This window comes from Mytilus edulis, chromosome 9 (genome assembly GCF_963676685.1).
Source record: "Mytilus edulis chromosome 9, xbMytEdul2.2, whole genome shotgun sequence".
Classification (NCBI taxonomy): domain Eukaryota; kingdom Metazoa; phylum Mollusca; class Bivalvia; order Mytilida; family Mytilidae; genus Mytilus; species Mytilus edulis.
In genome coordinates, this window is record NC_092352.1 from 20,184,218 (window position 1) to 20,199,455 (window position 15,238).

At 31.2% G+C, this 15,238-nt stretch overlaps 1 protein-coding gene across 14 annotated transcripts in view; it reads right to left on the bottom strand.

Moving 5' to 3' along the window:
• LOC139487783 (polycystin-1-like) overlaps positions 1-15,238 on the bottom strand; it is an 89,669-nt gene that overhangs the window by 39,301 nt on the left and 35,130 nt on the right. For 4 of the 14 annotated variants that reach the window (XM_071272876.1, XM_071272875.1, XM_071272873.1 and 1 more), the window contains 5 exons: positions 7,197-7,904; positions 5,420-5,581; positions 4,661-4,852; positions 984-1,173; positions 104-306 (listed from right to left, as the gene is read on the bottom strand). In XM_071272876.1, the coding sequence (XP_071128977.1) occupies positions 104-306; positions 984-1,173; positions 4,661-4,852; positions 5,420-5,581; positions 7,197-7,904 (1,455 nt within the window). Of the gene's footprint in view, positions 1-103; positions 307-983; positions 1,174-3,901; positions 3,920-4,660; positions 4,853-5,419; positions 5,582-7,196; positions 7,905-10,434; positions 10,522-11,080; positions 11,147-14,646; positions 14,698-15,238 lie in introns of all 14 variants that reach the window. The other 10 variants (XM_071272867.1, XM_071272864.1, XM_071272862.1 and 7 more) reach the window with 6 other exon arrangements.

Here is a 15,238-nt window from a genome sequence, read left to right on the forward strand (position 1 = left end):
GACATTTCTGTAGATTATCTATAAACAATACTGGCAGATACATAAGTAAGATTTTGTATCCATCAATCACTTTTCTCAATTATTTAACAATGAAATTAACTACCTCTTAAAGAATATTGGCAAATATAGTAGTTGGATTCTTGACAACTGTAGTGAGACCAGGAACCAGTTTTGTCTACTGTTATGCAGTCTGTTTCTGGGGCAGTACCAACAGGATTGTAGTTGACTACTGATTGGTTGTTTGTCCACATCAGGTAAGATTCTGACACCTTGTCTGTAAGACCAATCCAAGCTGACTGTGTCACACTGTAAGAAATAAATCTATTTTATTCTCCTTGTAGTTCAATTAAGATTATATGATATTCGACATTATCTTTGACAAACCTTTTTATAGTTGTATCTTCTGTATCAAATAAATGTCATATTCACGAAAATATATGTATAAATATGAAATTGCTAGAAAGCACCCAACAATAAAATATCATAAAAGTGGAATTCTATGAATTTCTTTTTTCTTTACATTCATATCTAATATTTACAGATATCGCTATGTCTTCAAAATCATATGGTGAACTTTATATTTCCTTGAGCCTGTAAGAAATGAGCAGAGTAAAACATCAACACTGAATTACCTATGTAATACATATCTTTCTTAAAACTTCTTTGGATATATAATAAAATGGACAAGAAATAGACTATATTTTGTGATTTCCCCTATACCCATGAAATCCTTGACAAAGGTACTGACCTAGCATAAATCATTTCAAAATATGTCCCAGTTAACAAAAAAATAATATCAAATCTTCAACATTTAAGCAGTTCTTAAGTTTGAGCCTTTTTCAAATTATGAAATCAATTCTTATTGAACAAATGTTGGTTACCTATGAAAATTGATGTACACAGAAATAAATGAACTTAAGTCATAAAATGTGCAACTTTGACATCAACTGTAAACCATCCATTGGATGTGACTACAAACTTACCTTCCAAAAACACTGCTTATGATAAAAGAAGACAGTGAAAGAGAGTCTATAACAGCTAACTGTGACTGATTGGTCAATGATAGACAATTACTGGCTGCCACTGACCAATCAACACTGGTCTCATATAACTTGTAACAGTGGTTGTTGTCAGAGTAATAATGTCCACCATCGGAACATTCAGTATTTGGTACTAAAAAAAAAACAAAAATTGAATTGCTATGTAAAATAAGACTTTCCATCTTTATAATGAAATGTTTCAATAAGTAGCTATTAATACAATATATATAGTGTGTGTCAAAAATTTCATAACTTCATGCAATGAGTCACATCCTGGTATTTCATGTTATGTGACCAACATTGTTTAAATGACAGGACTATGCTATAAAAAAAAACCTCATCAAAGATACAAGACCAGGATAACTATCCACTACTGGTCTATATAACTGGGTCAAAATATACATGGATTCAAATTTTACAGCCATAATTTCTTCTCTTTTTATCTTAAATACACTATAACCACGTTTGTTTCTCCCATCAACAAATTAAACTGAACAGTACAAACATGTGATGTCAAGGTCATCTGGGAAAGTAATCAGGTGCTTTCTACAGACACAGTCCAAGGTTGGAGAAAATGTATGTATAATAGTTAAATATGTTATTATATTGAGTAGAGCTTATATGTTATTCTAATAATATGTAATCCTTGTGCATTACCTTTATCATAAATACTGGTATGATATAGGATGAAACACTAAATATCAGGAAATTGAAGTGTACATGTATGTCTTATTTTCTCTATTTTTGCAGTGGACATTTAACAGCCAAATTCACAATAGGCAAACATTACACATGTTCATTAAAATGCTTTCTAAAAGGCGATGAAATGCTAAATATATCTACAGCATAAATTTAACTGTCCTATAAAAGGCCCACTCTGCTACCAAAAACGGCCACATAGATAACCCAATGTTATAAATCATATGAACCAACTTGAATAGCTATCAAAAATCATTTGATGCTCAATCGTATGCCCCCATTGATGGACATTAGCTGATACATGTATAATCAAATATGTTGCTGAAATCAAAATTGTTTATTCTTAACAATAGTTATATCAGGGCCACCATTATTCCTGGCCTTGAAGGCATAAAACTTTGCTCAGTGCTCGGAGCACAAAAATCATGCTCGAAACATGAAATCCAGCAATTTGATTGGTTGATTTTCGAGTACGAGTACAAAAAACTGACTCGAAAGTTTTATGACCGCAAGGCCTGAATTAGGGAGGAGACTTTTCTTTCCAAGTCTGATAGGAAAATTTGAGAACCTTGAGTGACAAAAGTGATAATAATAAAACTAGAGGCTCTAAAGAGCCTGTGTCTCTCACCTTGGTCTATGTGCATATTAAACAAAGGACACAAATGGATTCATGACAAAATTGTATTTTGGTGATGGTGATGTGTTTGAAGTTCTTACTTTACTGAACGTTTTTGCTTCTTACAATATTATCTATAATGAACTTTGCCCATTAGTAACAGAGAACTATATTTGGTAAAAATTTACATAAATTTACCAAATTAATGAAAATTGTTAAAAATTGACTATAAAGGGCAATAACTCCTTAAGGGGTCAATTGACCATTTAGGTCATGTTGACTTATTTCTAGATCTTACGTTGCTGAACATTATTGCTGTTTACAGTTTATCGCTATCTATAATAGTATTCAAGATAACCAAAAACGGCAAAATTTCTTTAAAAATTACCATTTGGAGGGCAGCAACCCAACAACCAGTTGTCCAATTCATCTGAAAAATTCAGGGCAGGTAGATATTGACTTGATTAACAATTTAACTTCTTGTCAGATTTGCTCTTAATGCTTTGGTTTCATAGTTATAAGCCAAAAACTGCATTTTACCCCTATGTTCTATTTTTAGCCGTGGCGGCCATCTTAGTTGGTTGACCAAGTCATGCCACACATTTTTAAAACTAGATACCCCAAAGATGATTGTGGCCAAGTTTGGATTAGTTTGGCCCAGTAGTTTCAGAGGAGAAGATTTTTGTAAACGATTACTTTAATTTACGAAAAATGGTTAAAAATTGACTATAAAGGGCAATAACTCCTAAACGGGTCAACTGACCATTTTGGTCATGTTGACTTATTGTAGATCTTACTTAGCTGAACATTATTGATGTTTACAGTTTATCTCTATCTATAATAATATTCAAGATAATAACCAAAAACAGCAAAATTTCCTCAAAATTACCAATTCAGGGGCAGCAACCCAACAACGGGTTGACTGATTCAACTGAAAATTTCAGGGCAGATAGATCTTGACCTGATTAACATTTTTACCCATGTCATATTTCCTCAAAATGCTTTGGTTTTTGAGTTATAAGCCAAAAACTGCATTTTACCCCTATGTTCTATTTTTGGCCATGGCGGCCATCTTAGTTGGTTGACCGGGTCACGCCACACATTTTTTAAACTAGATACCCCAATGATGATTGTGGCCAAGTTTGGTTTGATTTGGCCCAGTAGTTTCAGAGGAGAAGATTTTTGTAAAAGTTAACGACGACGGACGACGGACGACGGACGCCGGACGCCGGACGCCAAGTGATGAGAAAAGCTCACTTGGCCCTTCGGGCCAGGTGAGCTAAAAATAAACATTTAACAAAAAGTAAAATTTAAGCAATTTTTCTAAATACTAGTTCAGATGGAAAGACCTAAAAGTAAATTGATCTCCATAAAGCATCTGCTTAACATAAGCATTAAAATTGATAATTTCAATGTAAAACTAAGGACATATGTTGCTTGGTTTTTTAAGCCTTGACAATATATAGGTTAATGTAGGTGGTATTTATATGTCATGCAAGTGAAAATTACATAAATGTACTGTAGTAAACCATGCTACAAAACTTACTACTGCTATTCTGAAGTTCTGTAAATAATTGTTTCATACTACAAATGCTATCTTTTATAACAACTTCAAAATATATCAATTCTTTTTTATGTTAGTTTTCAGTGTTGTTGTGTTTGAGCAAGTTTGTTTTTTAACTTTTTAGTGTTGTTTACTTTGTGCAAGGTGTTTGTGTGAAGTTTTCAATGTTTTTTTTACTTATTCATGTGTTTATGCCAGTTTGTTATCTAACTTTTCTGTGTTATTTCCCTCTGGGTTTCTCTTTTTATGAACGATACTCCTCACTTTTCTGACATTTTCATATATAAATACTATCCAAGTTTTATTAAAATTTGAATGCTGCTACCATACTCAGCTGTGTATAGTACGCATTTGTTTTTTATCCACAAACATCTTTAGAGCAAATAGTACAGTGAAATATGCATCCCCTTTACCAAATATGTCTTGGGTTAAAAAAGGGTTAAAAATACTTGCCCAAATATGGAAACTTTAATAACTATGGGGAAGTGAATTTTCTTTTGATTTGATGTCTGAAAACATGAGATCACAAATAAATGATTCATGCTTAAACAAAGAAATATGAATTTCAATGTAAAAAAAAGTACTCCCACACAACAATTTCTGCTGAATGAACTGGTATTATCTGACTAACAAAATCAAAATAAACTTTATTGCAATGCATGATGCCTTTATGGTTCACTAGTTTTTGCACAATTATTTGACCTTAAATGTTTCTCAAAGTTACAAACTATAAAAATTAACCTTGTTGACAGAGAATACTGTGAGAAGCAGCACAATCAATGCCTTTTAATGCTCCACTGGTTCTGTCAATCACAACACATTCACCAATAGATGAGTCTGTTACATCAGCTACCATGAAGTAAGCTTTATTCCCATTGGTCCATTTGTATCCATTACCATCTTTTTTGGCACCAAGTAATATTGTTGAAAAAGCTGAAAAATAAGGTCAAACTATTAGTAAATATTTTATTCTTTATTTAAATTTTTCATTTTGAGTAGTGGTAAATATAATTGATGAATACCAAGATCTATCAAAAACAAAGCTATATATGTAATTTCTTGTAGACAGTGCAACCATTTGAGATTTGTTTTAATTATTATAAGCAACAAGCGCACAATTGTATACTCTCATTTGTTCTGTATGGACCATAAAACAGATCAGTCTCTAGACTCATCAGTTAAATGAATAGTATGTAGTAATCCTTTCTATAATACAAATGTATCTTCAAAAACAAACAAATTATCAAAGAAAGGTCATAACATGAGCTGCGTGGAATAGAAATCCACCTTATGCAAGTGCACTTTGTACATGTATAAGATTTTTATTGATTTTTAACATTCAAATATGAAATAAAAGAAGACTTTTTGTTTTGTTTTGTAGGCTTCTTATATCAACTCAATTTTCAAACAGACAAAGAGATCTTTTAAACCAGGAACAAGTTTACAAATGAATTGATATTCATGTTGATATCTATCCAACACAGAACACATAATACATACATGGATATTGGCTGAGGACATCAGTTATTTCCTGTGCATAGTGTACAGTCAGTAAATGGCCACCATTACAAGTTGATGTGGCTCCACTATAGGTGTAAGAAGATGATAGATGTTGAAGGCACCGACCTCTAAAGAAGGCCCATGTTGCATCACACTGGCCCTCTGAAAATAAAAATAATCAGACAATTTTATTTGATTGAAAGTTACTAGCTAACGTTGTCTTTATTTAACCAATGATAGTCATTAATGTATAAAAACGATAAATCATTTTAATATTTCTATGGCTAATCAATAAAATATGAGTAATCTGAAATGGTCTCGATCTAGATATGGTACTGTGTCATGAGTAATCTGAAATGGTCTAGATCTTGATATGGTACTGTGTCATGAGTAATCTGAAATGGTCTAGATCTTGATATGGTACTGTGTCATGAGTAATCTGAAATGGTCTCGATCTTGATATGGTACTGTGTCATGAGTAATCTGAAATGGTCTCGATCTTGATATGGTACTGTGTCATGAGTAATCTGAAATGGTCTCGATCTTGATATAGTACTGTGTCATGAGTAATCTGAAATGGTCTCGATCTAGATATGGTACTGTGTCATGAGTAATCTGAAATGGTCTAGATCTTGATATGGTACTGTGTCATGAGTAATCTGAAATGGTCTCGATCTAGATATGGTACTGTGTCATGAGTAATCTGAAATGGTCTAGATCTAGATATGGTACTGTGTCATGAGTAATCTGAAATGGTCTCGATCTTGATATGGTACTGTGTCATGAGTAATCTGAAATGGTCTAGATCTTGATATGGTACTGTGTCATGAGTAATCTGAAATGGTCTCGATCTTGATATGGTACTGTGTCATGAGTAATCTGAAATGGTCTCGATCTTGATATGGTACTGTGTCATGAGTAATCTGAAATGGTCTAGATCTTGATATGGTACTGTGTCATGAGAAATCTGAAATGGTCTAGATCTAGATATGGTACTGTGTCATGAGTAATCTGAAATGGTCTCGATCTTGATATGGTACTGTGTCATGAGTAATCTGAAATGGTCTAGATCTTGATATGGTACTGTGTCATGAGTAATCTGAAATGGTCTAGATCTAGATATGGTACTGTGTCATGAGTAATCTGAAATGGTCTAGATCTTGATATGGTACTGTGTCATGAGTAATCTGAAATGGTCTCGATCTTGATATGGTACTGTGTCATGAGTAATCTGAAATGGTCTAGATCTTGATATGGTACTGTGTCATGAGTAATCTGAAATGGTCTAGATCTTGATATGGTACTGTGTCATGAGTAATCTGAAATAGTCTAGATCTTGATATGGTACTGTGTCATGAGTAATCTGAAATGGTCTCGATCTTGATATGGTACTGTGTCATGAGTAATCTGAAATGGTCTCGATCTTGATATGGAACTGTGTCCCACAAATTATACAAATCCAATGAGTTTCTCACTAATAAACATATTGAAAATCCTAGCAAGAATGAAATATATAAAATGTTAGAAGTCTTTATAACTGAATAACTCAGAGCCATACTACCAAAGTCTACTAATAATATGCTGTTTTGGAAGTTTACAGAGAAAATCAAAAGTTTATCCATTTTTTTTTTCTCCAAATTTCATTGTAATACCTGGTATCTTAAAGTACACTTTTTTTCATTTGTAATCATATGGTTCATAATACCTCAAAATTGCAACTTGACTAGTATTCTTTGACTGTGGTGTATACCTCAAATCTAAAACTTATATCACATACCTGTAATAGCTGTGACATTATCTGTAGGTAGTTTAGTCCACTTGTATTCTGTATTATATCCAGCACTGATGGTTCCCGTCACCGTTATTGTTGATGACAGGGATGGCGATGATGAGGGACATGTGATATCAATACTGTCTGATGAAAGTACGGGCCGTACCTCTACTAACACAGACAGGGTGGCACATGCTGAGTTGGTGGTACATGCCATAACTGTCAAGGTGTAAGTCCCAGCTGTTGCATATGTGTGGCTGATCATATATGTCATGCTGGATGACGTTCCTGTTGTAGTCTCAACAGAGTCACCAAATGTCCATATGTACTGAACAATGGTGGATAACTGAACTTCAGCTGTAAATGTCTGACTTTGTCCTGCCGTTACTCGATCAAAAGGACCAATAGTAAGTCCCGCAGAGATAGGATACACAGTACTGACATAGACAATATTAGTTGATGATGAGTCAATACAAGCCATGTTACTCCCATCAACATAGGCCTTTAAGTTACACCAACATTCATTAGCCGGATCTATGTGTTTGTATCCACACATACATAAACTGTCTTCAAATATACCAAATGTTGAATTGTTGTCGAAACACTTCTCAATACAAGTTTGATTGTCTGTTGCAGTTTCAGTGTTTGTAAATAAAACATCATACTTGACCTGGTCCTCTGCATCAAAGTAACAGGAACCAAGTCTTCCAGGACCTACAGACAAGAAATACACAATCTAATATGGGAACGTGGGAATATATGTACAGGAAATAATACATTTAATCCTTTAAAGTTTACAACTTATTTTTCTGCAAGGAAGAATAAAAATTTCTTAAAAATTGATGTTCATGTCAATTTTTTGGTAGTGTCTCTTAAATGTTTTTACTATTTGTCTAGACTCTGACTTTGACATATGATATAGGCACAGTAACACTTTTCTATTGTTAAAGACTGCATGTCAACTCTTTAAGTTCTTTTTGGGCTGCTGTTTTGTTGGCATTTGACAAATGGCACAGACATTTTAAGTAACACTCATCTATCATTGAAGACTGCATGTTGAACTCTAGAAATTTAACTTTTTTCTTGTTTTAATTCATCTTTGCAATACAAGTTGTTAAAAAAAGATGTTCTCAAGCGCAAGAACTCTTCAATGAGTAATCAGATAATTTCAGCTCAAGACTGATTTTGGTAGATTTTTGATGCCCTGATATTTTTCAAATATAATTTTCCTCTAGCTTTTATAGTTTTTAATATATACCGGTCAGTTAAAAACACGTAGATAAGGATTTCAAAGACAACAGTTCTTCCTGTAGTTTTCAGATAATTTCAACATAATGGCAATTTTGGTAACCAAAAAATACAGTTTTTGTCTTATCATATCCTTTGTAGACAGATTTCCAAGAATACTGTATCGTCCTGAACATGCATGAACTATTTGCCACTGGACATTGAGCAACCAACAATCAATCAATCAAAAATACTGTAAAATGATAGTATTGTATTTATTTTCAAATTTAGTAGCTTATAGACAATAGATAAAGGACATTTAAAATCTTGAAGATGACAAACCTACCATAATACATGTACAAAATGTACTTAAGAAACCTTTTTTGTTGTAAGCTGAAATTTATACTTTTTAGCACATTCAAAATCTATTAATTTATCATAAATTAAATTCAGTTTAATCAAATTAAAGCAAAACACACACTGAACCCTACACCTCTGCAATAAGCTATAAACTAGCACTACTTTAAAGTATGATAGTCCAGAACTGGACTACGATAAAAAAAAAAATGCTATTTTTAAATCAACTATAAATATATTGGTAAAGGATGGGGAAAATGTGATACATGTATACATATATAATGTTAATACACAAATGTGCATCTAATGTGGTAAATAAAATAAAAATATGAGTATTGAAACAACCATGATTACCTACAAACCTGTCATATCAGATTTCTATATACACATACATTTTTATTTTTACCCAGAATCCTTATCCAACTGATCAAAAAATCATTATCTTACATGAAGATAAGGAATCAACTGTCAATTCATTTATTTTCATTGTACCAATTTTGTTGGATTGAGGAATCCCTGTATAATTGTTGATATTTAATTTCGTGGTTTTTGCCAAAGTTTGCAAAGAAACTTATAGAAAATTTGCAATTTGTTGAGCATTTAAATTCGTGGTTCAAGAAATCCACTACAATTGGTATCCAACAAATAATAATGAATCCACGGTATTCTCATTTTAAAAATGACCACCATTTCTTTTTATCCGTAATAATCGTAAAATAACAACTTACCTCTTTATAAATCCTCTTAGACATATTCCATACCCATTATAAAGCTACCACACAAGGAGAAGTGAAAAAGAGTACCCTGGGACACCGATTGTATACTGACTTGATCATTCTAATTTATGCGTACATGGCCTATTAAACAATTATCATTAAGGTGAGGATTCAGTTTTTTTAAAAGGGGAGCCCACAAGGGCTTTACAAAAATGAGGGCGGCATCTTAAATATGTTGATTAAAACAAAAAGGGGAGGTAAGAAAAAAACACTTATATTCTACAATAAAAGTGAGCATATGCCTCATATACAACCCGTCCCCTGAAACCACCCCTGGTATAAAAAAAGTTAAAGGGGTGAAAATATTAACTACATTTTTTGCAAAATAACATATTTCGTTTTTATAAATTTCAATTCTTCTCTTTATGTTAACCCAGGTTTTACCATAGTTAATTACTGGTTTGAGATTAACAAGAATAATCAAGTCATTGTAGGGGATAAGACATTTCCAGAAGGGAGACAGACATTCCAGAAGGGAGACAAGACATTTCCAGAAGGGGGATAAAGATTTCTTGAGATATAATACCAAAATAGTGTTGGTTGCAAAGAATTATACAATATCTAACAATCTATAACATCAATTACACATATTCTTGAATATATTGATTGAATCTCATACTTATATCACAATATTGCAAATACATGTATTTTCATATTGTTGTGAATATTTCACTCCAGGTTCATCCTTAGTAAAATATACACATTTTTTTTCTAATTACAAGAAGTTGAGAGATAAAAGATTAGAAAAGAGATCATTAACTAGCTCTAATGATGGGCAATAGTAAGCTGTGACTCTATATTAAAGATAGAAATAGCTTTCCCACAAAGTCCCATCAACACAGGGGGGAACAAACCACAGTTAAAAGTGCCAACAACTGACTCACCGACACAGAATCTATGTGTGGTTGACAAGGAACTGCAATAACTTTTCCACGCTGGCGTTGAACGTTTTGATTTATGTGATGAACACGCTGTATGTGTTAGGAAATAGTGTTAATAACAAGCATAAAATAAAACAAAACAAAACATACTAAAAATATAGAAAATTTAAAATCAATTAAAAAGGCATAGAGTAAAATAAAATAATAGAAATTAATTAACATCAATACATAATACATTAAATATTCTGCAAGTTTAAACTTCAATCCAAAAGCGAAGCAATTGAGATTTAAATCAAATTTCAATCATACAGAACAATTCAGAAGATTTGTGGACTTATTAATTTTATTTTTAGAAAAACACAAAATTTGAGAACAATTTGGTAATTTGTGGAATTGCTTCATTGCTAAAATTCTCTACTCCAAAATAATTTTTCTTAATATTTCCGGTAGCTAATCCATCTTTCGTTTCGACTTGCAGAATACTTTATGATCTACCATTACATTTAAAATCTTTATTTGTGAACTAATGTGGTGCAATTTGAACTAATTTAATACAAGCTATAAAATATGTTTTGAAAATCAAAATAATAAAATTATTACAGTAACAATTAAATTAAACTACATTTAATTGAGATGTGCACTGACTCACAAGTATTAGCCTTTGAATCATCATTATTTGTGTACGTTCCTAGGTTTGATGTAGGACATAAATAGCCTGTAAATTAGGTAAATAAACTTCTAAATAAATATAAGAAGATGCTGTATGAGTGCCAATGAGATAACTCTCCATCCAAGTCACAATTTGTAAAAGTAAACCATTATAGGTCAAAGTACTGTCTTCAACGCCTTTGTGAGCGCACTGAACAGAAAGCTATAAAGGGCACAAAAAATTACTAGTGTAAATTGTAAAACCATTCAAACTAGAAAACCAATAGTCTAATCTATATTAAAAACAAAAACATGAAACATGAAACACTTATAAATCACATCTAAAGGCTACTTTTATGGTAAAAGAAAGTATATTTCTACCACAGAGAACTATTAAAATTTTACACTATTGTGTGAACATATGGAAGATTCTCTTCAAACTTTAGAACTATTTCCATGTTTTGATTGCAAGTTAATCCTAATATTTAAACCAATTCATAATCGTTAAAATTGGAACTTTTATAGCGATTTCGTAGAAATATGGTTTCAGATAAAACATTTATGAACATGTTTAACGATATACAAATGATTGTAATAGCTTACACAGACTCTGAAATGATGCCAATTATGCAACCCTTTGAGACCGCCTAGATAAAAGGGTTTAAAGCCTTTGAGACCACCTTGATAAAAGGGTTTAAAGCCTTTGAGACCGCCTTGATAAAAGGGTTTAAAGCCTTTGAGACCGCCTTGATAAAAGGGTTTAAAGCCTTGATAAAAGGGTTAAAAGCCTTTGAGACCGCCTTGATAAAAGGGTTTAAACATGGACTGGATTACTCTAAGGGTGGTTCCATTTAAAAATTGTCAACTATTGCTACAATTGGTTTTGAAAAAAAAATAATAGCAATATTAAACCCCCCTCAAATTAAACATAGTTAAATATAATTGTGTTTGGATATGAAAGTAGAAAAGGTTTATCTATAATTTATAACAGTCCATTGTTGAGGGTTAATTTGTCCCATCTGAAAAGTTTCTGATTTTCAGATTTCTGAAATGATTTTTTTTTTTAAAACAAAACTGTAGAATACATTCCTTATTTCAATTATGTTTAAACAATTAGTGTGAAATCCATTTCCTTAAAAAGTATACATTATTTGGGTTGGCTAAAGCCGCCTCTGAGTGAGGGAATTTTTCACTGTGTTGAGTTGAAGACCCGTTGGTGACCTGTCACTGTTTTCTGATCTTTGATTGGCTTGTTGTCCTTTTGACAAATTCTTTGTTTCCATTCTCTATTCTAAACTTTTTGACTCTATACAAAAGCTGATTTACATACAATGCCATACATATAGAAGCATCTCTGTGATATGCTTAGTGATAATATGTGATACAAATTATACTATTGTGTCAGTTAATAAAAGCATTAACAACTTATGCCATATTTTTATACTGCGTGCTCTCCCATAAAAATTCAATAATTCAATTTTTCATCAATATTGTATCTTTTTCTAAAATTTAACCACAGAAACTATTTCAAAGAAGCAAATAAAAGAAAGAAAGAAAATTTACTAGTTTAACTTTTTACCATTTAAACACAGGAAAAATTTATTTTTGTTGGGTATAGGGTTTTAAATTTCAAGATATAAAAGTTGAAAAACTTATCCAAAATAGAATTAACATTAACACTAACCCTATCGATTGAATTTTTTTTCCCCCAAGTACAGGTTAAATTATCATTATTAAAGAAAGCTAAATATCTTATCAAATATGAACATTTAATTTATATAATTTATACATATAATAAAAGGACTGGGAGAACACATGTGCACTATATGTGAGATGTTAGACTGATAAAAATAACATTGACAAACAATCACAAAATAATTCACTTAAATATCTAGTTTTTTTCTTTCACATTTATTACAAGAACTAATTTTTACTTAAATTACTTTAGATAAGACTTGAGAGAAACTATTCATTAAATTTCTAAGAACAATTAATTCATATATTGAGTATTTTGATGTAAATGTAAGATGAATATTTGGGATTGAGGATCACTACAAACTAAATAAATTGGGAAATCTACTTTTTTAAAAGAGATTTTTATCTTCAAATCAAACAAAAACAATTACCAAACGATATTCTTAACATTAAAAACACATGCATAAAATCTTAGCTTATAATGCATTTTTTCAAGAACTTAACAAATAAACTTTTCATGCACTCACAATAGACCACAAAAGTGTACACATTCATGTAAATGTGATAATAGTAAAAAAACTAAATTACATTTAAAGTACATTCCATTTATTTACATTACTTTATGCCTTTTTTAAATTGATCTTTTTCCTACAATGCTGAAATAAAAAACATTCTTGTTTGTGTTAGTAATCTTGCTTGATGTTGATTGGTCAGTTTTAAGCAGAAGCAGGGTTAATAAAGCTGACAGAATATATATTGTTAGTCAGGAGAAGGGAATGAGGAAATGGGAAGGATTTTAACTGAATAATCTAATATTTCTTATTTGGTTAGATATCTAATCATACTTATAACTTTAATCATATTTTTTTGTATTATTTGAGTATTTAGGGAAAAATAGTGTATTATTTTCCCTTTTTTTTATACGAAAAAAAAAAATCTACCGGTACATTTTTTAAATATTTAAGTCTAAATTAGTCACACACACCTAAGTGAAGTCTACAAAAAATTCAAAAAAATCTAACTTGTTATTCAATCAATTCATTATTTACTGCAATATTTTTACGAAGCAGTGGGAAGCTGCAGAACATGTACGCACAGCAATCCCTAGGAGATTGTTTTCCAGCAGAAAATTTTGTACGTAGCACAATGAAATATTCTGGTTACTGCAAACGTGGAAATTTTCTGCGATAATGTAAAATGTGCTGAAACATTCCCTGTGAAAATAGTTTGTTGCAAAAATATCCAAGTTTGCAGTATTTATTCATAGGGACTTACTTATATTTGTCTTATTGTACCAGTCAGATAAGAAAGCTAATAAAACAAAAATATTTAAATTTAAGTTTCATATTTGGGATGTATTTTTCAGATAAATCAAATGCATTAAATATTGTGACTGTAATGTATTTCTAGAAAGGGATATTGTGTTGTACTTATCACTAAATATTCAGAAAGTGTGAAGGGAATAAATGTTAAAAATGTGAATGTGAACCAATTACACCTATGACAATCTACATAAAACTCTGTTCAACCCAGCACCAGTGTTAAAACACATAAAACATAAACAATCATTATAAATAAAGGCAACAGTAGTATACCGCTGTTCAAACTCATAAATCCATGGACAAAAAACAAAATCAGGGTAATTATAAAGATAATTATAAAGATTTTATTTATATATCATCCATCCAACAAACTAACCAATCAAATTATCAGTATAAACCAAATTAAATTCAACCAAAAGCATGTTAAGATATTCCAATTATAATTGATTTACTCCAATCCCTTTTGCATGTTATTTGCTTTGTTGCATAAAATAGTTTTAGGACAAACTTATGGCCAGCACCACAATTTCAAACCAAATAAATTTATAACCTGCTGTTGCATAACCATCAAGAGATCGGCGCTGGATGGAATGTTGGCAAGCTACAATTTTATGGACTTCATTAAAACTAGTGCTATTCAAATTATGTTAACTTGCTGGCTTTAGAAACATAGCTCATTACAAATTTATTTTTATAAAAAAATTCTTTAAACATTTGGAGTTATTTCCCTTTTCACAGATGTTACCAAATATTTCTCCTATATAAATTAATGTTTTTCACAGACTTCTGAAAATCATATTCAAAGATTTATAGGTAAAAGAAGGTCAGAATGGTAATCTCTTTTGTAATAAAAGTAAATAAAAATGTAATACTTCAAAAATCAGAAATAATCCACTGACAAAAATTAAATTTCTTCAACACAATTATTGTACCAAGTTATAAACAAGTTAACCTGTTGGAACATTCTAGTTATTCTATCATCTTAATGGATATTTTTCCTAGAGCCAACAAGTTTATAAGCTACTTAAGTCTATCAAAGAGTGAAAAAACAATTTAAAAACGATAATTAAACATGTCTAATAATGACCACAAAAAGCTTTAAAAAGGAAAAACAGTGATTATTTTTTTTTAATGTGGAAACT